General features: G+C 63.6%; 2 protein-coding genes and 1 long non-coding RNA gene across 7 annotated transcripts; 2 read left to right on the top strand and 1 right to left on the bottom strand.

Annotated features, from left to right (window-relative positions):
* The first annotated feature begins 54 nt into the window (after positions 1 to 54).
* Positions 55 to 10,823, top strand: QRICH2 (glutamine rich 2). 5 transcript variants are annotated; one of them, XM_042802464.1, is made up of 20 exons: positions 55 to 92; positions 354 to 757; positions 1,746 to 1,850; positions 2,348 to 2,416; positions 2,615 to 2,659; positions 3,623 to 4,964; positions 5,106 to 5,200; positions 5,340 to 5,431; positions 5,550 to 5,664; positions 5,838 to 6,041; positions 6,299 to 6,424; positions 6,658 to 6,732; positions 7,022 to 7,186; positions 7,428 to 7,549; positions 8,588 to 8,653; positions 8,907 to 9,008; positions 9,600 to 9,753; positions 9,951 to 10,038; positions 10,165 to 10,272; positions 10,611 to 10,823. In XM_042802464.1, exons 2-20 carry the CDS (start codon positions 401 to 403, stop codon positions 10,808 to 10,810), a joined length of 3,630 nt encoding a protein of 1,209 aa, XP_042658398.1. In that variant the 5' UTR covers positions 55 to 92; positions 354 to 400; the 3' UTR covers positions 10,811 to 10,823. The 5 variants fall into 5 exon arrangements, with proteins under 5 accessions (XP_042658398.1, XP_042658400.1, XP_042658399.1 ...); XM_042802466.1 differs by lacking the exon at positions 55 to 92 and having other exon boundaries at positions 208 to 757; positions 1,764 to 1,850; XM_042802465.1 differs by lacking the exon at positions 55 to 92 and having other exon boundaries at positions 208 to 757; positions 6,302 to 6,424.
* A 2,521-nt stretch (positions 10,824 to 13,344) lies between these two features.
* Positions 13,345 to 18,368, bottom strand: UBALD2 (UBA like domain containing 2). Its single transcript, XM_042802759.1, has 3 exons — positions 18,129 to 18,368; positions 17,410 to 17,472; positions 13,345 to 13,953 (listed from the first exon to the last, which is right to left on the bottom strand). The coding sequence occupies exons 1-3, from the start codon at positions 18,246 to 18,248 to the stop codon at positions 13,633 to 13,635; spliced, it is 504 nt and encodes a 167-aa protein (XP_042658693.1). The 5' UTR covers positions 18,249 to 18,368; the 3' UTR covers positions 13,345 to 13,632.
* LOC116964087 lies at positions 13,962 to 16,165 on the top strand. The gene is made up of 2 exons (XR_004408545.2): positions 13,962 to 15,590; positions 15,927 to 16,165. It is a non-coding gene; the product is annotated as an uncharacterized LOC116964087 (long non-coding RNA).
* Positions 18,369 to 22,501: the final 4,133 nt, after the last annotated feature.

Below are 22,501 nucleotides of genomic sequence, written 5' to 3'. Positions count from 1 at the left end.
CGGGTGGTGGCCAATGAGGGAAGGGAAGGGCGGGCTCAGGACGTGGGGCGGGGCCGGTGAGGCGCGGCGTGGCGCGGCGGGGGCCGAAGGGGGTAAGGCGGGGCGGGGGGGGTGTGCGGGGTCAGGGGGTTCAGCGGTGGGGGAGATGGGGGAGAGCTGGGTATGGGACTGGGGGTGACTGGGGCGGCGGGGAAGGAGACACACCACACACCCCCCTCCTCCCCAAAAAGCCATACTCTCGGGGAGTCACCCTGCCACCCACCTCCCCCCCACCGCTTTGACCGCTTTCTGCGGGGAGGAGGAGGAGGGGGGGCGCTGCCGGCTGCCCACCCCTCCCACACACCCCCCGCCAGGTCCCCGCCGCGGAGGAGGCTCCGTGTTTTCGGGCAGGGCAGCCGCGATGGCCCCGCTCAGCCTGTCCCAGCTGCTGGACGTCGCTATCGGGACGCCCGAGGTTGGGGCCGTCAACTTCACTGCGCTGTACAGCCTGCTGCAGGCCATGCTGGGCCACTTGGGCCTGAAGGACCTGCCCGCCCAGGAGCGGGGGCACAGCCCGACCCCCCTCCTGGGACGGGACCAGCCCCCCGAGGCAGACCCCAGAGAAGAAGGGGGACAGGGAAGCGGCTGGGGCACAGGGCATGTGTCGCTTGGCCCTGGGAAGGACCCGCTGCGGGGGACCACGACCAGCCCCCAGGTCACCTCTGTGGATGCCAACGTGGGGCAGATGAAGATGGAAAAGGAGAGTGGCATCGCCAAGGTAAAGGCTCTTCCCAGTCTCCCGAGTGCTCCCCTGTGAGATGTCCCCTCCTCCGGGGTCCGTGCCACCCTTAAACTGAAGCCTGGTTTGAGCCCACGGTCGTGGTGGTACACGGGGCTTCACTGCAGGAAAGGGATGGAGTTTTGGGGAAGAAGAGCTGGGGCTGAGATGCTGCTCTGGTTGCTCTGAGTCCTTCCCACGGTGCTGTCAGCAAGCCGTGGGTCCGATACAGCACCTCAGTTCCACCAGCCAGAGGCTCAGCACCTGTGGAGGTCCAGCCCCACTGTGTTCCCCACCCCTGCCTTCCGCGCTCTTGACCTACAGCCGGGTGCCATGTCCACTCCTTGGGAAGCAGAGAGGCTCCGTCAGCACCTCATGAGCCTCATCTCCCGCCGCAAATCCCCTTGGTTCACCCAAGGGCTAAACCCAGCGCTGGTGGGGAGTGCAGAGGGGCCTCATCCTGCACGGTGCTGGGCTATTCACAGCTGTGCGCTGCCCAAGGATCCCCAGGGGGAAGAATAAGCTCAGGTTCAGGGGAACGGCCCCTTTCAGCGCTGCAGGGCCGGATCCTGCCGGGGCTGGGACACGCAGGGAGGAGGCAGCAGGGAGGGTTTCTCCAGGCGGCTGAGCAGGGAGTGCTCGCCCTGCTTGATCGCTCCCCGCTTCGTTAGCAGCAGGCCAGGCTGCGGTTGAGAGGGTGGCAGCAGCTCTTTGCCTTTTGGATCAGCTTCAGTCACCTTGTGTGGGCAGGCAGGGCTGGGGCTGTCCCTGCTGACTCAGCAATGAGGGAAAACCCCCCCCCCCCCCCATCCCCCGTGGCAAGGTGTGTGGGGGTCTCTTGGGGAGCTGCTGCCCCTTCTTAGCTGTTGAAGGTGCAATGTTGAAAGGCATTGCTGCCCTTCTGCTCTGTGCAGAACACAGCAGGGGTGAAGGTCCCGGTCCCCGGGGACCCACCCCTGGGCTCACCCCCGTCACCTCACTCTCTCAGCCCGTGGCTCTCTCCCAGGATCTCCTCCAGGAGATCGGTGGGATGAAGGCGGCGCAGTCCCGCATGGAAGAGGACATCCGGACGATCCAGGAGGCACTTGGCTTGGTGAGCTGCTGCCGGTGCCCCCCGAGAGGGAGCTGAGCCCTCGCCCCCCTCACTGCATCGCCCTGCTGCCCCTGCCCCACGGCCTGGGTGTCACCCGGCGTGAAGCGTGCCAGGAGGGAAGAGTGGGAAGGGTGTCCCAAGGGGCGAGTGGAGAGCTCAGCCCACCCCACCGGGACCCCCCCGTCCTCTGCCTTCCAACACAGCCTGGGGAGGGCAGAAACCAGCACCACTGCCTGCAGCCGTGCTGGAGCTAGAGACACCTGTGTGCATCAACCATAGTGATGCTAAGGCACTTTTTAACTAAACAGCCATAAAAAAAAAAGAAATATGGGTGCTGGAAAGGAGAGAGAAAGATCTACCCACACAATATAGCCACAGCCCCCAGGCACAGCCCTGCCCGGCATCCCTCTGTCTTGTGCCCAGGTTAATTTCTGGATGCTCCTTTTAAATCCTGCTCCTGTGTCCAGGCTGCCATCCCTCTCCTTGTCCCACTCCAGGGGAATCTCCAGGACGCTGTCGGGCGGTTGCCGGGCCTCCGCGACCAGTCAGAGCTGGACAGTGACGTGGTACGGCCGTGAGCGCGCCCGCGTCCTGCTCCAGGACAGAGGTGGCCGCATCCCGGGGGGACCAGTGCAGCCGGTCCCTCCGTGGCAGGTCCCCAGCAGTGCTGGGCAGCGATGCTGCAGGGGGTCAGAGCTCCTGCAGGTCCCACCCGCCCCCGGCTACACGGCCAGGGCTGACCCCTTGATCCCTTCTTTCCCCAGAAAAGGCTGAAGGAAAGGCTGAGCCTCTACCCGGCCCCGGAGGAGGTGAGCAACATGGTGCGCTGGGAGGTGCTGGAGGATTGCCTGGTGGGCAGCAAAGCAGGAGGAGGAGGAGGAGGAGGAGGAGGAGGAGGAGGAGGAGGTGGAGGAGGAGGAGGAGGAGGAGGAGGCCGAGGTCTATCAGTGGTGAGTGTTGGGGCATCCCAGGACCGCAGCCCCCGGCTCCTCCAGCCGCTGCACGCCCCAGGGGCCTCGGCGGAGGTTTGCTCAACGCTTCTCTTCCCTGCGCATCCCGCTGGGAGGCAGGACCTGGCAGTGGCAGAGCCAGGGCAGCTGGGCAGCTCCTCGACTGGCCAGACAGACGGGCCTCCCCCATCATCTGTGCCCCTGGCAGCCCACGCCAGCCCCGCCGTGGGGCAAGCGAGCACCCGAAACCCTCGGGGTGCCCCGCACAGCCCCACGTCCTTGCTCAAGGTTGGGTAGGACCACAGCTCCCTCCCCTCCCAGCCTCCGTGGGGCTGGCAGGTGGGAGCAGGGGGACAGCGGAGGGACATTGTGGGGCAAACCTCAGTATCTTGCACTGTGAGATGGTTTCCAAATCCCGCCTGGGGCTGCCGCTCCTTAAACACAAGCACAGTCCATTGGGCTGGGAAGCGGGTCTGGACCAGCAGGTCTGGAGTACAGAATTCCATTGCTGGCGGAAAGAATGCCTAGCTGTTGTATGAGGTGGCATCAGTAGGGTGTTTGCTGGTCCCCTGGATCAGCTGCTAAAATGACTCCACAGGCACGGAGGCAGCCAAAGGGCTGAGAGGGCTGGGGAGGGGCTGGGCAGCTCTGGCTGCGGGAGCTCAGGGGGCTCTCTTGCAGGGTGGGGAGTCTTTGCCTTTGGGGTACTTGAATTTGGCTCCATGAGCTGGGGGGCTTGAGGACAGGGCAGGTGGCCCTGGGTCTGCCCTTGCTGCTGCACTTCTGCCCATAAACCTGCTCCCCTTTGCCTCCTTTTCCCAGGATGACAGTGGGGGCCAGTCTGCCCCTGCTGAGCCCCCCACTTTAGACATGGACACCCCGCGTGGAGCAAGCTCAGCACTGGGACCGAAGGGACCAGGGACACAGCCTGCACCCAGGACCAGCAAAGGGACAAGCAAGGGGACTCCACAGACACAGCCTGGCTCCCTGGGGACACATGCAGGGATGCAGGGAGCGCCAGTGACCCCTGAGAAGGGGGCAGGCGCTCCCTCAGATCGGATGAGGATTGCTGATGCCAGTGCCACCACTCTGGGGACACAGGCAGGGAACTCTGGCATCAAGACCACCACCCCAGGGATGCAGCCAGGGACCCCTGGCACCCAGACCACCACCCCAGGAATGCAGCCAGGGTCCTTTGACACCCAGACCACCCGCCCAGGGCCACAGCCAGGATCCCCCGGCACCCAGACCACCCCCCCAGAGAGGCAGCCAGGGACCCCCGGCACCCAGACCACCCGCCCAGGGATTCACCCAGGGACCCCTGGCATGCAGAGCATCATCCCAGGGATGCAGCCAGGGATGCCTGGCCCCCAGACCACCCCCCCAGGGGCACAGCCAGGATTCCCCGGCATCCAGACCATCCCCCGAGGGGTGCAGCCAGGGACCCCTGGCATGCGGATGACCACGCCAGGGATGCAACCAGGGACCCCTGGCACCCAAACCACCACCCCAGGAATGCAGCCAGGGACCCCTGGCACCCAGACCACCACCCCAGGAATGCATCCAGGGACCCCCGGCACCCAGACTACCCACCCAGGGCCACAGCCAGGATCCCCTGGCACCCAGGCCACCCCCCCAGGGATGCAGCCAGGGACCCCTGGCATGCAGATGACCCCCCCAGGGATTCATCCAGCACCTCCAGGGACCCAAGAAGGAGGAGCAGGGGTTCAGCCAAGCCCCTCCGGCATGGACTCCATCCTTCTTGGTGCCGAGAAAGTCCCTGCTGAAGCCACCCCTGCTGCCTGGGGGACACAGATGGATGGCACAGGTCCCAAGGAGGGAGGCAAGGCTTTGTCCAGCACACAGCTTGCCTGGGCAGGCCACCCAGCAGTGGGGACCCTCTTGCCGACAGCTGAGGGTTTCGAGATCCCGCTCGATGCTGATGCCGGGTCCGTGTCCCCTTTGCAAGAGCTGGCCATGCCCTGGGGGACCTCAGGCTCCAGCAGCGCCTCCGACCGCTACGCAGAGACGGTGGAGGCTCTCCGCCAGATCGGGCAGCTCGGCCACCACTACGCTGTCCTGAAGGAGCAGGTGTCCCAGCTGGAAACCACCAAGTCAGACCAGGCCGAGATTGAGAAGCTGCGCCTGATCTTCCCGGAGGGAGGTGGGAGCCCTGGGGGGGGCTGGCAGGGGGGTGTTCAGCATGAGGACTCCCTGGGTTGGGGGCTCATCGTGCTCAGAGCCTGGCCCCAAAGGCGAGACCCCCCGACTGACAGTGTGTCCCCCTTGGACCACATCCCTCCAGACGAGGAGAGAATCTCCAGCATCCTGGCCAACATCCAGGACTGGGCGTCCTCCCTGCAGAGCCTGAGCAGCGACCTGCAGGGCGAGAAGGGGAAGGTGAGCAGTCCGCAGCGGTCCCCGAGGGGGCTGCGGGGATGCTGGGGGGCTTGGGTAGGGAGGGGGCAAGCTGAAGGGCCCCTGTGCTGGGATGACACATGGAGCCATGCCCCGACACTGCCACCACCACCGTTCCCAGATCAGGCAGCTAGAGGATGCCCTTGGAAAGCTGGAGGCGTCTGAAGCCAACTGGAAAGGGGATGTCAGCGACCAGATCACCCTGCAACTGGGGTAAAAAGATGGCAGAGGGTTTCCCACGCCATGGGGCTGCAAAAAAGCCTGGAGAGGGGTCAAGGGGCACCCTCTGAGTGGAGGCTAAGCCTGCCTGTGCCCCTGTCTCACTGGCCAGATCCACGCTGCAAGAGGTAACGTGTAAGCTGAAGGAGCTGGAAGAACAGCAGGAGATGAACAAGGCCACGCTGGAGCAGTTAGTGACCAAGACGGCCGACCAGCTGCAGGAGCAGGTGAGGTCCGGGGGGAAGTGCTCCCACTGCCCACAGCTCAGCGGGGTGGTCCTGGCGGGGTTCCTGACCACATCTCCTGGCCGGCTGGGGCCATTGAGCTTCTGAGGCACCCGGGCTCCTTGGCTACATCCGTCCCTGCATCTCAGAGCTGATTCCTTTTCCCTCTCCTGCAGCTGGACGAGCTGAGGGCGGTGGTGGGGAGCACGGGGCAGGAGCAGGCAGAGGTGGAGGCAGCGTGCCCCATCTGCAGCACGGACATCAGCAAGCAAGTGGGGCAGCTCCTCCAGCGCTACGAGAAGCTCCAGGAGCTGGTGGACTCCTTCATGTCGCGGCGGGTGGTGGGCAAGGTGGTGAGGCAGCTGCCAGGGAGTAACCAGGTAGGGAGATGCCGGCATTGGGGGGCTTGGGACCCCCCGCAGCTGGTTGTGCTTCACTGTAATGTGGGGGAGCCCCTCGCTGCCCCCCCAGATTGGCTTGTACAAGTCAGCAGCATGGAAGGAAATTAAAGCCTTGATGTAAATGTCCTGCTGGTACTGAGAGCCCGTGGCCACCGGCTGAGTGACCCAGGTCTGTCCCTGTGGGGCAGCCAGCCCCCCCCTTGCATGGCACCACCTTGTCATCTTCCTCCCCGAAGCAGGACGAGGAGCTGCTGAAGCGCATCCAGGCCACTGTCAGGCAGGTGCAAGGGGACTACGAGAAGCTCAGCTCTGTCACGGGGAACCTCCTGAATGACCGTCACCAGAAGCAGAAAGATATCGAGGTAGGTGGCTGAAACCCCCAGGGGGTCAGAGCATCTTCTGGGCAGACCCCAGGCTGGGGACCGCAAGGGATTTTTCTGTCCCCCTGCCAACCTGCTCTCAGCCCTGTGGAGGTTCAAAGTACCTTTTCCTGAAGGTTTTTTGGGGGGGTGGGGAGCAGGAGGGGCTCGGCTGGCTGGGAGGCAGCTCTGACCGTGCTGCGGTGTCATGGGAGGGATGCTTTCTGTGTTGGAAGGCTCTGTTCCAGTCCCTGGAGAAGCTGGAGAAGGAGAAAGCTGACAAGGAGGACCTGGTGCTGGGAATCAATGTGGTATGGCCTCTAGGGGGTCCCAGGCAGGGGGACAAACACCGCTGGTCCCCTGGGGGCTCAGTGGCAGAACTCCCCTGGTGGAGGGAGGATTTCCAGACTGGCCGTGGGTCCCTCACTGGGTCCCCCTGTCTCCCCCCGGGTCCCTTTAGCTGGTGTGACCAACCCCACGGGAGTGATGGGGTGAGCGGGGCCACGTGGCCACTTGCCCCTCTCCTCCTGCCACGAGCCAGCCCTGCCCATCATACCTCCATCCTTTCCCCACCGCTCTCCTGCTTTTCCCCGTTGCTAGAAAGCAGACAAAACCGCCCTGGCTGGCAAAGTGAGTCGCAGCCAGTTTGACGCAAGCATGGAGCGGCTGAATGGGATGATCCAGGAGATGCTGAGCCGGGTGATGGGCCAGGAGCAGGACTGGCACCAGGTCCAGCAGCAGCTCAGCGAAGAGATGGACTCCAAGGTGAGAGGTAGCTCGTCCCTGCTGCACAAAACGGGCACCTTCGGGGTTTGGCAGCCTAAGGCAGCATCCCTCTGAGGATCCCTGCTCCTGGCTTTTCCCTGGGGACCGCGATGTCCTGTCCCGGGGCAGCTGGGTGAGGGTGTGTGTCTGTCCGCAGCTGGGTGAGGGTGTGTGTCTGTCCACAGCTGGGTGAGGGTGTGTGTCTGTCCGCAGCTGGGTGAGGGTGTGTGTCTGTCCACAGCTGGACCGCCTGGAGCTGGGGCCTTTCCGGCAGCAGCTGGAGGAGCACTGGAAGAGAATCCTGGAGCAGCTCAGGGAGAAGGCGCAGCCGACAGAGGCTGATGATGCGGCTGGGATTAAGAAGTGAGTGTGGTGGGCACGGCGATGGCTTTGGGGACAGCACTCGCCCCGTTCCCTCGGGCTATCCCGGCCGGTGTCTGTGTGGCACCCCGGGACACAGCCCGCTCAGACAAGGGAGACAAGTGCCACCCCGGCATCAGACCAATTTAGCCAGCGGGCCGTGGGGATGCTGACAAAGGAGCTGTGCCACCTTCTCCCCCCAGCAGCAGGTTCCCGACATTAAAGGAGGTGTGAGGAGGGGGGACCTGCAGGACAGAGCCCTCCCGCACCAAAACTGGGGTGTGGGTGCAAAGGCTTTCAGGAGCAAGGCTGGGGGACGGCAGCTTGTGTGTGTGTGTGTGTCCCAGGCAGGGGTGGGACACCGCGGCAGAGCTGGGTTGTGACCTGCCCTCCTGGCATGGCACAGGCAGATAATTAGCGCCGACAAAGAAGCGATGAAGCCGGGTGCGAGGGCTGGTTTGGGTGGCAGGCATGGGCTCCTGCGCCTCGCCTCCCTGCCCACCCCGGGGAAGCTGCCAGGTTTTGGGGGTGCCAGCGGGGCCGAGACGAGCGCGTCCTGGTCCTCGGGGCAGCAGTGACAAAGCTCATCCTAAAAAAATGTGGCAATCCTGCATTTGCACCCCAGCCAAAGGTACAGGAACTGCCTCCGTCCCCCCCCCCCATTTTGTCCTTGCCAGGACCCCCAGTTCCCATGGGACTGGGGTGCTGTGTGTGCCCGTGGGAGTAGTTCCCACAGTGGGGGTGGGTTTTGGGCGGTCCCCTCTGGATTCTCCAGTGCCCATATGAGGTGGAGCTTGTTCCCAGGTGGGAGCCCACAAACAACCTCTCTCCCCCATCGTACCCCTTTTATTTTATCACCAGCCAGCGGGTTGCGACCTTGCTGGGGTGAGGGGGAACAAACCACGCTTAGCCCCCCGCGGTTCCCCCTGCAAACGCCGTAACTCAGCACCTCGCTGCTGCCTGCGAGCTGCCTGCCCGTGCACAGGCAGGGCTGCGTGTCCCCCCCGGAGCTCACCCAGCCCTTTTGTCCCCCCTCCCCAGGCAGCTGCTGGCCCATTTCCACTGCGTGTCCTGCGACCGGCCCCTCAACATGCTGGTGCCTGGCCCGTGAGTAGCACTGGTGTTTGGGGGGGCTGAGTGGGTGGGATGGGGGGGAGGTGGGTGCTGGTGGACCCCCGCTGTTCCAAGCACAGGGGTCAGGGTGTCTGCCTGGGAGGGTCTGCCCCTGCTGAGCCCCCGCTGGGGGCAGCAGGTAGGGGGGATGCTGTGGGGTGCAAGCCTGTGGGTTTTGGGGCGCTGCCCCAAGCTGGGGTGGGTTGTTTGTCCCCTGCCACCCACCCGCAGGTCCTGCCCTCCCCAGGCACATCGTGGCCATCCCATCCATGCCACCGCTGCCCCCCCGCTTTGCCGGGCGCTCCCATACCATCCTCGAGCTGGAGCAAACGCAGCAGCACGGCCACAGGTAGGGGACACGGGGACCCAGCCCCTGGGGTGCAGGGTGGCCCTGCCCTGGCAAGGGAGAGCTCTTCCCCGGGTTGGTGTGGGAGGACGCGGGGGGAGAGAAAAGATGTGCTGCAGAAGGTCAGCTGTGCTTGCCCCAGGTCTGTGGGGTGTTACAGCCCTGCCTTGGGCTGCCCTGTCTAGCCCGGGTCTCTCCTAACGGTGCTGAAGCTACATGTGATGAGCTGTGTCTGGTCTCAGCCTGACTTCAGGCTTGGTGGGGAGTCGGGTGCCTCCTGTGAAACGTGTCACCAAAATTAAGGACTGCAGCTGGGACAGCCCAGCTCCTGGCTCCTGGTGTCCTTCGCGTAGGGTGCAGGGACCTGCCGTGGCTGTGACCAGCTCACCGGGGCCGCGGGGGAAGAGCAGATCCAGCACGGTTGGGTGGCTGTGGGTCTCCTGCAGCAGTCGGTGGGCACCTGGGAGGGACATACCCCACCGGGGAGCACCCCCCTGGCCCCCTCCCTGGCGTAATAGGGTGAAACATGGGGTGCCACGGTGCCGGGTGCTGAGCACTGAGCCCCCCCCCCCCCCCCCGTGCCCCATCCCACAGGGAGCGGGCGCCCGAGTGCGTGTACCCCAGCGTGCCGCGGCACTGCGGGGGCCGGCACACCCTCACCCACCCGCTGCAGCGCTGCCCGCGCCTCCAGCCCCTCCCGCCCAGCGCCCCACGGCCGGTCCAGCCCCCCACCCTGCTCCCCATCAAGGTAGGGGCGACAAAGGTGGGGGTTACGGCAGGGGTGACCGAGGCTGGGAGGGTGATGCTGAGCGTCCGGGGTGGGGGGGGGCGGTGGAGGGGGGAATCTGTGCCTCAGTTTCCCCAGGGAGAGCCGGGTGCGGGAGGGTTGCCTGGGGATGCTGACTTCGGCCCGGTGATTCAGCCAGCCCGCTTTCTCCTTCCCAGCATGACGAGATGGAGCTGCTGGGCCAGGACGGCCACATCTACAGGGGCCGGCGGGACGGGCAGCTGCCCCTGCTCGTGGGCAAGGAGGGTACGGCCAGGGCACGCTTGGGGGGGGGGGCTCTGGCGGGTGTGGAGCGGACAGCGGCGTGGGCAGGGTGCCCACGGGGTGTCAGGTTTTCCCCCCGCCCCATCTTCCTCTCCTCTCTCCCACCAGGCTTCCTGAGGGACAAGCCTAAGCTGTCCCCAAGGCAGTGGGACGCCCGAGACACCGGCCGCCTGCTCTCGCGCCCCCAGAGCGCCGGGTCCTCGCTCAGCCAGCCAGGTATGGCCCTGTCAGGGCACCGGGGGGGGAGAGGGCACCTTGCTGTGTCCCGGTGGGTGAGGGCGAGCAGGGGGGGTTGGGGGTCTGGAGTGGGCTGGGGTGGAAGCAGGATAGAGGGGAAGGACTGGTGGATGGGGTAACCGGTCCCCGTGTCGGAGCCGAAGCAAGGTGAGGGGATGCGGGGGGAGCGGTCCTGGATAGTGTGGGACAACAGCCTGTCTGCTTCAGGGTGGGGGCCAGGACCCCGTTTCTGGGTGTCTCTGTTTGGGGAGGTGCCCAGAGCCGGTGCCTGGCCTGGGGGCTGCAGGGGGGGCTAACCCCTGGCCCCTCACCCCCAGGCACCGCCGCCTCGCCAGAGCCCAGGCCAGCCTCGTCCCACGGCCGCCTCTCCCAGGCCCGGGGGCTCCTCCTGCCCCTCCAGTCCCCGCAGGATGGATCCAGCGCCCCAGCAGCTGGGCAAGACTGGGGGTCCCCGGCCGAACCCCCACCACCCCAGCCATTGAGCAGGCGAGCAAGCAGCTCCAGCCAGCAGCAATAAATGGCGATGGGCAGCCAAGCATCTGTGTGGCCTGAGGGGGCGGTGGGGGGGGGGGGGCCCTGCATCGGGATCTTCCCATCATGCACAAGGAGGGGTCGGCAGCATCGCTCGTCCTGCGGCCACGTGTCACCAGAGGAGCTGAAACCAGCCCCTGTCCAACCCCCCTCCCCCAGGGTCTGTGCCAGCCCCGTGCTGCCGCGCTCCCCTGACACCCCCCGGCCTCCACAAACCCCTTTTTCGGCCCCGATGGCACTTGCTGGGGGAGCTTGTGACCCCAGAGGGGATTTGGGGGGATTTGGGCAGTGCAGTGGGAGGATGATGATGCTCCGTTGCTGCTGAAGGCAGTGGGAGATGGGGACCTCAGTGGGAAGGGTGGCAGCAGGACATGGCTTAATGCCAAAAGCAAATCCCACCCCAAGCCCAGTGGGGTTCCCGAGGGGTGGGCACCACCGAGTTCCTTCTGTCACCCCCTTGTCCCTCTTCCAACGTGGCCATCGAGGGGAAGAGGAAGGCCCCAACCCCACTGCTGCCCAGCCCGGGGCAGCTGATGCTCCCCACCTCCGGATTGAAGCACCATAACCCCTTCTCTGCCCCCAGCCTTGGGGGGGTATGTCCCCTCCTTTCTCTTATGCCACCCCCGTGGCTTGGGGCTGCTTTTCCCCAGCCCCCTCCTGCCACCCACCCCCTCACCGTCACATGGGAGAGAGGCCCGCTGCCTGCTGAGACCTAACACAAGTTATGTCACCAACTGAGAGGTACCAGGAAAGGGAAACCACCGTGGTGGGGGACCTGGGGGGTGTCACAGCTGGGGACACATTGTTCGGCGCATGGAGGAGCCGGGGCTGTCCCCAGTGCAAAGAGCTGGGGATGGCCCCGGCTTCCCCCCATGCACACATGCAATGACACATTTTTTTTTGGGGGTGGGGGAAACAGGACACACACAAAGCTGGTGGCACCTCCAGGGTGAGTGGGAGGGTGAGAAACCCTGAGGGGAACCCCGGAGGCAGGCTGGGGGCACTCAGGCATGGGGGGGGGGGGGAGCATCCCCTCACCCCCCCATTGTGCGTCCCTCTGGGCTGCCCACTGGAAATCCTGCTCTCCTGGTGGATCTTCTCCCCAAATTCTGCAGGGGTGGAGCCCCCAAACCTCCCCCCCGCCCCGGCAGTCCCCATCCCTGCCCGCCCCACTGTGGTCTCCGGACACCTTATTCTGCAGGGAGCCACCCCCGGGGATGTTTTTCCTGGTGGGTTTGTTTTTTCAGGGGGGAAAAAAAGGGCGCTAAATACCCACTTTGGGGGTGCCCAGGTGGATCCAGCAGGATCTGGGGTCCCGCCACCTCCAGTGGGATAACTGGGAGCACCCAGAACAAACCAGTGGGAACCAAAGCAGAGCCAGCTGAGGACCATCCCACACCCCATGGTGGGGGGGCCAGGCAGCAATGGGCTAAAAACACCCCCCACACCCCCCCAGGTAATTGCATTTGCAGGATACAGCCCAGCTGGGGCTGAGCCCTTTGGTGCTTGTGTCGTGTCATGTCGTCTGTGTGTCCCCCCCTTGCCAAGCTGGGGGGCGGGGGGGGCTCATCACCCAGGTAAGTGATGGGGCTGGGGGTGACAGGCTGCTGGGGGGGGTGCGTTGCAGGCCGCAGTATTTGGCGTGTGGGATGGGGTTTCGGTTGTGCTCCAGCACGTGGGGGTCCTCATGTGGCACCCCCACAGCTGCGGGCTCTCCCCTTCCTGCTGCCCCCCCCCCCATTTGGGGACAGCAGCGGTGGCTTCTGCAGGCAGCGCATGGGGGGAGCAGCTCCCGGGGGGAACCCGTCCCCACTTCTGATGCTGTGGCATGGGGGGGCTCACCCCCAGTCTCGGTGCCCTTCCAGGGATGTCCTCCCAGCAAAGAGAAAAGGCAGGGACAGCTGATGTTAAAAAAGTGATTTTTTTTTTTTTTTTTATTTTTAAATTAATAAAAAAACCTTCAACCTGTTTTTTTTTTGTTTTTTTTTTGTTTTTTTGTTTTTTGTTTTTTTTTGTTTTTTGTTTTTTTTTAAGCAAGATTGAGTTGAAAACTAAAAAACTCCCCACCTCCCCTCTCCCTGGGGAAGGGCCACGAACAGCAGTCGAAGGGACAGGGAAGGGGCATCACCTTGATAAATCCACCTTGGCCCTGGAGGTGCTGAGGGAGGATGAGGTGGGGGGGGCGTTTTGGGGGGGTCTGTGCAAGAAGCCGGGCTTAATTTCAGAAGCCAGAGAAGAGGCGCATTTGCTCTGGGCGCTGCAAGAAGCGTCAGGAAATCCAGAGCCGGAGGGGGGGGGGCAGTGGCTCTGCACCCCTGCGGCCATGATCTGGGGTGCTGACAGCTGCCTCCATCCGTTTATTTTTTGTTATTCCCTCCCCCCTTTCCTTCTCCTGCCCTGCAGCAGGGATGCTGGGAGGGGGGGGGCAGCCACAGGGAAACCCCCCCCCCCCACACACACACCCAGCAGCCACCTCCGTGCTGCTGCTTCTTCTCTCTGGATTTATATACATTAGATATATTTATATATTATAGTTATATATTTAAAAAAAAAAAAAATGGGGGGGGAGAAAAGACCAGCTAGTGACTCTTGCAGAGGCTCTTGTGGGCCGGTGCCCTCCCCGGCAGCCTGTGTGTGTTCCCCCCCCCCCCTTAAAAATAATAATAAAACCTAGAAAATTATTCCAGTGCGTTCCTGGGGGAGCCCCCGCTCCCAACGCCCTGGCCTGGACACCCCCCCGCCCTCTTCCTCCCCCCCGTCCCCCCCAAATTTCTCACTCCCTGTCCCCCCCCCCCCACCAACCCAGTCTTATCTCTGGCCGTCCATGGTGGCCACGGCTTTCTGTGGGGGGGCAGCGGGCGGGGGGGCGGGGGGCCAGGCGGGCTGCGGGTGGTGGAGGTGGTGGTGGAGGCCGTGGGCGGTGGGTGAGGAGGGGGGCAGCCAGGCGGGCTGGTGGCTGGGGGGCGAGGAGGCCCAGAAGGGGCTGAAGCTCCCGGGGGGGGAGCAGGCCATGGAGGTGATGGGGCTGTTGCTGCTCTGCAGGCTTTCGGAGGTCCGCAGCTTGGAGAACATGGCCAGAGCGTCCGGGAAGTTGGGCGGCGTGGCCGGCGTGTTGCTGGGGGTGCACATCTGCGGGGGTCAGAGGAGAAGGTAGGTGTGTCAGATGGGGCACGGGTGGTTTTTGGGGCGCCAAGCTGTCCGCAGGAGCCCGATGGGGCTGGGGATACTGACTGCATCCCGCACCCGGGACCTCCCCCACCCAAAGCCCCAGGGGATGCTCACAGCTCAAGTCGAGCTGGTATTGGGGGGTGTGTGTGTGTCCCCCCAAAAAAAGAAGCGGGGGAGATGCCTGGGGAAGGTCTCCAGCCCAGTTTGGGAAGGACATTTTGGACCATCCAGGGTGCTCCAAGCACAGGTCTGGGGAGGGGGACGCTGCTCTGATGCCAGCTGCCCCATGGAGGGGAGCAGAAGGGATGGGGCTGATGTAAAAGGGTCCAGCGTGATAGGTGGGGAGGGTGTTGGGGTCCCTGGACCCACAGAAGCCCCCCCCCCCGTCACCTCTTTGCACCCTATTAGGGCAGAGGGAGTGAAAAGCAGACAGGGTCCCCCCTAGGGATGCGAGGCGGGGGGCCCGGGCCCCGCGCAGTTCCTGGTACAGCCCCTGCCTTCTGCGTACCCAGCTAAATTTAGCACCCTCCCCCCGCCACCACTGCTCAGCCGGTGCCGGATCTGGCCCTTCTTGAAGCCAATCTCACCATCAGAGGAAAATCCGGTGGGGGGGGGGGGACACAGCCCCACACTGGGGCTGGTGGCACCAGGGACCCCAATTCAGCAAAGCACTTGCTACACTCAGTATGGGGGGGGTGGTGCTAAAGCCCCCCAGAGGTGATGTGGGGGGGGAAGGACTTCACCCCAGCGGTGCAAAATTGGGTGGGCACCTGCCCTAATGCCCTTTCCCCCTTTTTTTATCTCTGGGGGTGGGGGCACTGGCAGGGAGCAGGGATGTGCCATGGGCTACTCTGAACACACATGACAGGGGGGTGGTTAGAAATAGCAGCAGTGGGGGGAAACGGTCTGGGGGCGCACATCCCCCCCACTAGACCCCCAGAGCAAAATTCCCCTGAGGCTGCACGGGGAGGGGGGGTAGGTGTATGGGGTGCATGCGTGGAGGGGCTTCACCCCACCGGGTTAAATCCATCGCGGATCCCTGTCGCCCTCGGAGCCGCAGCTCCCGCGGGATGCGGGGCACAGCCGCGCCGCTCGGGGGGATGCCGGGGCAGCATCTGCTGCCTCCAGCAACGGGGGTTCGGGGAGTCGCTTCTGGTGGGGGACAGCTCCTGCACCTCCCCCTGCCCGGGGGGTTATCCCAGGATTTGCCCTAGCCGGTGCTCAGCAGCCCCGGCTGCTCCCCAGCGCACACAAGTGTCCGAATCCTTCTTACAGATTCCTCCTCACCCCCATCCCAGCGACTGCTGGGAGCAGAGGAGCAGCCGGGCACACTGCAGGTGCCCCCCGCTCCCCACTGCTGCAGCCGGGGGGGGGTCCCAGCCCGGCCTATTCGAAGGTGGGGTGCTCCTCCAGCCTTGGGGAAACCCGTGCTGGCAGCAGGATGGATGAGCTCCCATCAGCGTGCAGAGCTGGTGCACCCCAAAAATGCAGTTACAGGCAGGCTGGCACTGAAAGGGCTCGTGGCAAGTGGGGACGTTCCTCCTTCACCACACACAGACTTTGGGAGAGCTCATTTCAGAGATCACCTCAAAACAGTGGTAAGTCAGCTATTTTTGGGGTTGTTTTTTTTTTTAAATAGCCTATACATTGGGCACTATCTGAAAAGATATTTGTTGCAAAAAAAAAAAAAAAAAAAAAAAAAGGAAAAAATACAAACAACCAAAACCTTTAAGTGACCGTGTTTTGAAAAAAAACAAACAACACAGCCACACATGCAGCAAACACCAGCCCTGGACTGAGGTTGGATGTGATGTTGGAAGCTGGGGGGGGGCACAGCTCTGAGCTTCTGGGGTGCCGTTTGACAGATTAATTTAAAAAAAAATAAGAATAAGAATTGCCATGTAATTATTGCCTTCCTCCTCCAACACTTTAAGGAGCTGCTCGGTTGTCAGAGGGTCAGTCCCACCGTGAGCTGCTGCACCGACACACCAAACAGCTCTGGTGAGTCCCTTCCCCACAGCCCAGACCCACGGGGGTTTTGCCGGGTGTGGGGAGCCTCCCCTCTGGGGGGGGGGGGGGGAGGTGACGTGCCACCCCACGCCATAACACTGCTGCACTCACAGCTTTGTTCTCTGCCGCTTGAAAAAGAAATAAAAAAGGCGACTGTGAAGCCCCTCGTCTCCCCCCCTGCCCTGAGCCGTGCGGGGCATTTTAAGCTGCAGAAATCAGGATGCTGGGCGCATGTGGGGGGGTGGATAGCAGCAAAAAAATGCCAAAAATGCGAGGCGGGAGTATTTGGGGATAGGGTGAAAGGTATTTTGTCACCGTGTGGAACACACGGTGTTAGAAAAACACCCGTGGGGAGGGGGAGAGCCGTCCAGCTCCAGGCCCTTCATGTCAGGCTGGGTGGGGGTGATGGGGGGGGGGGGAACGGGGGGATCCCCGCTCGGCCCCAGGGAGCGCAGGGGTGAGGAACGGGATGGGTTTCATCGGAGCTGCTTTGCATCCCGCTTCCGGCAGCCGCCCGACGGGAATTGCCCCGACGAGGCTTTTGGTGTGAAAACACAGCGAAGCCCGGGGCCGGCCGGCAGCTCCCGCCCGCTCCCCCGGCCCTTCTCCTCCCGCGAAAGGGGGTTTTCTGCAAGAGGACCCTTTGCAAGCTGCCCGAGGCGGCGAGAAAATGTGCAGGGGGAGAAAGAGGAATTAAAATAAAAGGGGTTTAAGTGGGAGCCGGCTGGCAAAATGACTTTCTCCGAGAGCGAGCGCTTGCTGCTGGCGATGCTGGGCTGGCTGGCAATTTCCTGATGGCAGGGAAAAAGGGGGGGAAAAAAAAAAAAAAAAAAAGAAAAAAAAGAAAAAAAAAAAATCGCCTTAGCCCAGATCCTCTCCTTCCCCCGCGTGCGGCACTGTTTAGTTCCCTCAACAGGAAAAAAAAAAAAAAAAAAAAAAAAGAAAAAAACACCCCAAAAACACAACAAAAACCACCCAGAGGGGAATAACTTCCTCCCCTTGGCCAAGGGGATGTGCCCTCGGCCAAGGTCAAGCGGCGTTTGGGGAAGGGGGGGGCAGCAGTGGCCCCCCGGCCCAGGGAGCCCAACTTCCAGCACGATGCTCACGGAGACAAACTATTTCCTGGCAGACATTTTAGCTCGTGTTTACATTCGCCGGCTGCGTGTTCCTCCGGGCGCTGAGCAATATGGCTGGCAGGGGAGCTGACAGCTCCGCGGCCCGGGGGGGGCCACAGACCCCTTGGGGGGGGGACTTGGGGGGGTCCTGAGCTGGGTGGTGGTTGTAGGTGTGGGGGTTTGGGGGGGGGGGGGGGGTTGGTAGCTGCTGGGGTGGGTTTAAAGGTGGGTTTGGGGATGGGCGGGGGGTGTTGCGGAGGGGCGGGGGGGGGGGGGGTCGGGTCCCACTTACCATCTGGGGGGGGTGGTGGCTGCTGGGAATGTTGGTCTCCTGGAAGAAGGCGCTCAGGGCCGTCTGTGGGGACAAGCTGTCAGCCCCAGCCCACCCGAGACAAAGTGGTGGTGGTGGGGGGGGGTGGGAAGGAAAACATGGGCCCCCCCCCCCCATCTCCTGTCTGCCCCACGGCCCCCTGCTCACCCCCACCCCCGTGGGACCACGTCGGGGAGGGGAGGACATCCACGGGCGTCCCACCCCCCCTCCAAAGGATTAAGGCAGAGGGGAGCAAGTGCTGCCCTTCACCCGACCCACTCGCGATCGTGTCCCACCCTCGCGTAGGGGCTCCCCGCGCGGGGTGGGGGGGGGGGTACAGCTAACCCCCGTTGTTTATACGGGGTCCCCCCCCAGCGGGCCCACCCACGGCCCCCCCGCCCTCAGTTCGGTATGGGATGGGATGGGGGGGGGCGCTGGGCCGCAGCTCGGGTTACGGCCCGGGTATAAATAGACTCGGGGGAGCTCGGAGCCGGTTCCCTTCCCCCCCCCCCCCCCCCGCCCCGCCGTGGGTGCTTGAGGGGTGGGGGGGCTGCCCACGCGTGTCGGTGGGCCGCGTCTGAGCCGGCCTCTCCCCCCGCCTTCCGCCCCGTGGCTCTGCGGGCACGGGGGTGGCGGGGGCTCCCGGTTAGATGGGGGGGGGGGGGGGGTGGGAATTAGGGGAGGGGGGGGCCCCCCCGTACCTCGAACTGCCAGTGGGCCGCCTGCAGCAGCTGCTTGGCCTGGTCGGCGGCGCAGCCGGCCGCCAGCACGAACTGGTTGATCATCACCTGGTGCCGCAGCTCCTCCATATTCACCGACATGGCCGGGGCGGGGGGGGGGGGGAGCCCCGCCGAGCTGCCGGCCTGGCTGCCCGGAGCGCGCCCGCCGCCCCGCTCCGCGCCGACACCGGGGGGCGGCGGGGGGGGGGGGGGGGAAGGGAAGGGGAAGGGGGGGGGAAAACACACGGACAGACGGACACACGGACACACACACACGGGCACGCCCCGCCCCCCCCCGGCGCTGATTGGCCGCCGCCGCGCCGCCCGCCCCGACGGGCGTTCGGTTCGAATCTTCCAGCTGCCCCAGCGCCGCGCCCCGCCCCGCCGCCTCCCCATTGGCCCACGCCTGTGTTTTGGCTGCAGGCGGCGCCGCCATTGGCTGCGGGAGCGCTCGGGGGGCGGGGCGGGCGGGCAGAGGAGCGGCCCGATCGCTGATTGGGTGCGTCGCGAGGTTTTTTTGTGGGTTTTCTGTGGGTTTTGATTTTTTTTTTTTTTTTTTTTTTTTTTTTAATCCTGGAGGCGTTGGTGACGTCACGTTCATTGAGGAGGTTCATTGAGAGGCGCGGGAGGAGGAGGGGACTCCCCCAACCCGGGGTTGAGGAGCACTCCAGGCGGGGTGACCCCCCCCACTCCTTGCCTCTCCCTGCTGCTGCTTCACACCCCCCCCCTAATTTCTTGGGGACCCTGTTGCCCCTCAGGGCAGGGACCCACCCTGAGACCGGGGGTACCCGGCCTGAGCTCACCTGCACGCCCCTCCGGAGGAAGGCACCGGCAGGAGGGGCTCAGGCAGAGCTCCCAAGTTTGCTTGGTTTTTTTTTGTGTTTTTTTTTTTTTTTGTATTATTATTTGTAACATAATGTTTAAAATCCTGGTGATTCCAAGCTTCAGCCACAAGCCTGCAAGGGTGAGCAAGCTCCCCTGTGATGCGTGTCCCCCAGCCGGGTTTGGGGACCAAACGGGACCAATGCAATGCACGCCTGGAAGGCTTTAATTAAGAAGGGGAAGAGCAGCCTTCAAAAACCAGAAGAGAAAACGGGGCGCTTCGCAAATGGATGGCGCAAAAATAGACGAAGCTGAGACCTAAGCGTGGGTCAGAGGTCTGGATGTGGCGGTGGTGACCAGCTGGGAGAAAGAATGAAGAGGCAGCAGGACGGAGACTCGAAGCAGCATCTGCGGCCGGGGTGCAAGAGCCTGTGTGGGACTTGTGTGAAGTCCCGATGGTCCCACGCAGGTGGGGCTCCGCAGGCAGCGGTGCCGGTGCCTGGTTTCCCTGAGCTGGGTATCGCCCCGGGGTGTTCGGGGGGGATCCCGCTCACTTGGATGCAGCAACGGATACGGAGGGTCCTGTTTGCCCGGCTGAGATTTTTAGCAGCTTTATCCTCCCGGGGCAAAGCCAGCGCTGAGGCAGGGGGAGGTGTGAGAAGAGCAATTCCAGAAGCCGGGATCCCAAACCCACCTGCCTCCTGGACAGTGCTCCGGACCTCCCGCTTGCCAGAAACACCCGCTTGTGTGCACGGCGCGGCTTCTAGCTGAGTTAGCAAAGCTGCGAGCAACCGGCCTCGGGTAGGGCCTGCCCGTGAAACCCAGGGAAACGGCGCTGCGAGCCCTCGCGTGCAAACCAGCGGGGCTCACACAGGCAACGGCTGTCCGAGGCTGTGATAAAACACAGTGTTAGGGACATTTGGAAAAGCAAGCAGGACCTTCAGTCCTTCGGAAGGAAACTCTGCGCCTAGCCTGGCTGTGGAGCCACAAGACTGCTGCAAACGCCTCGGCTATTCCCACCGCACCATCCAGCTGGTGGAAAAGCCCCTTTTTGGGGCAGGATTTACAGCAAGGGCAGGATTTGCCATCGACCCTCCCTGGCCTGACCCTGCCTGAGATGCTCTGCCGTCCTCCCATCAGTCACGCTGCCCTGCCACCCCCCCAGACCCACGGGGGCTGTGGGGTCACCCCTCTGGGCAGGGTGTGGGCTCCCAGCACCCTGCTGCACCCTCCCAGCCAGGACCTGCTCTGGGAACCAGTCTGGAGGGACTAATGATGCAGCAGCTCATTAGGGGCTCAGCACCCACTAACAAAGGGCCCATTCCTACCCCCCCAGCCGTTGCCACGCTGCAGGGCCGGGGCAGCCTCTCTGCTGAGCTGCACGGGGCTGGGGGCCGAGCCAGCCCAGGGTGGGTTTTCGGCTCTTCAGCATGTGCTGGAGGAGCTGGGAGTACTGGGTGTACGACAAATGTTTACTGCCATGGGTGAGCCGTTTGCTCTCCTGTTTAACCTTCGAGCAAATCCGTTGTGCCTTCCTGTGCCTCAGTTTCCCTCTCAGCACAAGGAGGCAGGAGCAGGATCCCGTTTCCCTGCCAAACACACGCACCAAATCCTGCAGCTGGGCAGCACAAGTGCTTCAGACTGGTATCTTCCCCAGCACCAGGTGTGTTTTGGGGTTAAATATTGCTTTTTTTTTCTCCATGCATTGGATTCCCCTTCCCCACATCCCTGCCAGGTCAGCCCCTCTGGGGTTTGTCCTGGTTTTACATGTGCTGGAGTCCAGTGTGGATGTGGCCAGGCAGGACTGGGAGGGAACCTGCCCTCGAAGCCGTATCGTCACCCAGCTCCTGCCTGCACTCCACTGCGGCACTGCCCTACAAAATCCTCTGCTGCAGTAATACACCGCTGAAAAAAAAAAGCAAAAGGAAAAAAAAAAAAACAAAACAACCCCACAAGCCGTGCATGCACACAGCAGCTCTGCATGTAATGACTGCTGGGTTATGGATCTGCACGGGGATAACTTTGAATTATTATCTGCACTAAAACCCTGCAGTCTGTTGTGTGCCGGTAATGAAATGTGCTGGCTCCTTCTCCCAGGCTCGTGTTTCTCGCTGTCGTCGCTGGCTGGAGTGAGGCAGAGGAGTGGGGCCGTGCCGGCAGCTCAGCAGTGCTGGGCTGGGCTAGATTTTTAAATGATCCATCTGCAGAACAGGCTCCCCGAAACATTGGGGTGAGCGGGGATCAGCCCCTGGGGTCTCAGGGCTGGGTGTCAGCTCTGAGAACCGGAGCAGGCTCCCGGTTGTTGGTGTTGCCCTCGACTCCTCTTCGGCCAACGCTCCCGTTGACGCCCAGCCCGGGTGTGACATCCAGCGGTGCGGACACGGTGTCACTGCCAGGGCTGCGGGTCCCCGTGGGACGGCGGCAGGCTGACAAAACGGGGCACAAGGCTGCCCAGCACGGTGGCCACTGCTCTTTGGTTTGGCTTTTCTCAGCCGCCCCTGGGGCTGTGCTGGTAGAAAGGAATCGGGGAGGGAGATGCGTGTGGCCCTTTGCAGGGAGGGTGTGAAGGGGGGAGCTCCGGGGACGGCCTTTGCTCATCACCGCTGAGCAGCCGACGACATCGGGGCAGCTGATCTGCACATCTCCCGTCTGATATTTATAGCACTCGTGTTATCAACTCAAATCAAAATCATGTGATGCTCCACTAACTTGCACTGCAAGACGAATTCATCGCCAGCGTTTTTAAGCGGGAGGTCAAAGGGTCCATCCTTCACCTCCATCCCCAAGGGGAAGATGCAAAGGCGCTCAGAGCTTCCCAGTAGCTTCATACTGGGGGAATCTGGGGGTGCGTTGGGGTGCAGAGGAGCAGACAGCCAGCTCCCGGCCTCCAGAGGCTGCGCCTGGCTGACGCGGCTGCTCCTGGTGCAGGGCAGAGCCGGGAAGGCAGGGTGGCGAAGATGGAGGTGTGTGCTGGGGGGGCTTTTAATCTGACCCCCCCCTCCCAGCTCTGTGCAGCCCTGGGCTGCTGCCGGAGGGGCTCAGCCCCTGTGCCAACGGCTGCTCCATCTCCTCCCCCCTGCGCCAGGGAACCTGTTGGGAAAAGGGGGGGACTTGGCCTTCTCCCAAGGGACACCCCAACAGCTGCGGGGAGAGGGGGGGGGGGCTGTACAGCGACAGAGAGGCCGTGCTCTGAGCCAGCCTGGGGGGCCCAGGCTGTCCCTGGGGGTCCCTGGGATGGGGGTGCTGCTCAGTGTCACCCAGCTGGTGGGGCTGGGGGCAAGGGTGGGAGAAGGGTCATACTGGGACGGGCTGGGGTCACTGGGGTGTGTGACTGGGGAGGGGGGGGCAGATGAATGGTATGGGGGGCAAGGGGAACCAGTGAGCAGTACCGGAGGCAACCGGGTGCCACCAGGGTGGGTGGCACTGGGGGACACGTTTGTGCTGGGGGGGCAGGGAAGTGTCACCTGAGGGGGGGCCCTGCTGTGCGGGTGGGGGACACCGGGGCGATGCCGGGGCCGGCGGCAGCGCCGTGT

Source organism: Tyto alba, unplaced genomic scaffold (assembly GCF_018691265.1).
Source record: "Tyto alba isolate M040663 unplaced genomic scaffold, T.alba_DEE_v4.0 Super-Scaffold_39, whole genome shotgun sequence".
Lineage (NCBI taxonomy): Eukaryota > Metazoa > Chordata > Aves > Strigiformes > Tytonidae > Tyto > Tyto alba.
The sequence above is the reverse complement of the archived record's forward strand: the minus strand, read 5'-3'. Positions and strand labels throughout refer to the sequence as shown.

Excerpts from the sequence above, each read along its gene's own strand:
- QRICH2 (XM_042802464.1), top strand. The coding sequence starts at position 401 with ATGGCCCCGCTCAGCCTGTCCCAGCTGCTGGACGTCGCTATCGGGACG. Across the intron at positions 5,432-5,549 it reads CAGATCACCCTGCAACTGGG|ATCCACGCTGCAAGAGGTAA; the intron begins GTAAAAAGATGG and ends CTCACTGGCCAG. Across the intron at positions 9,754-9,950 it reads CCACCCTGCTCCCCATCAAG|CATGACGAGATGGAGCTGCT; the intron begins GTAGGGGCGACA and ends TCTCCTTCCCAG.
- UBALD2 (XM_042802759.1), bottom strand. The coding sequence starts at position 18,248 with ATGTCGGTGAATATGGAGGAGCTGCGGCACCAGGTGATGATCAACCAG. Across the intron at positions 17,473-18,128 it reads CGGCCCACTGGCAGTTCGAG|ACGGCCCTGAGCGCCTTCTT; the intron begins GTACGGGGGGGC and ends TTGTCCCCACAG. Across the intron at positions 13,954-17,409 it reads GCCACCACCCCCCCCAGATG|ATGTGCACCCCCAGCAACAC; the intron begins GTAAGTGGGACC and ends TGACCCCCGCAG.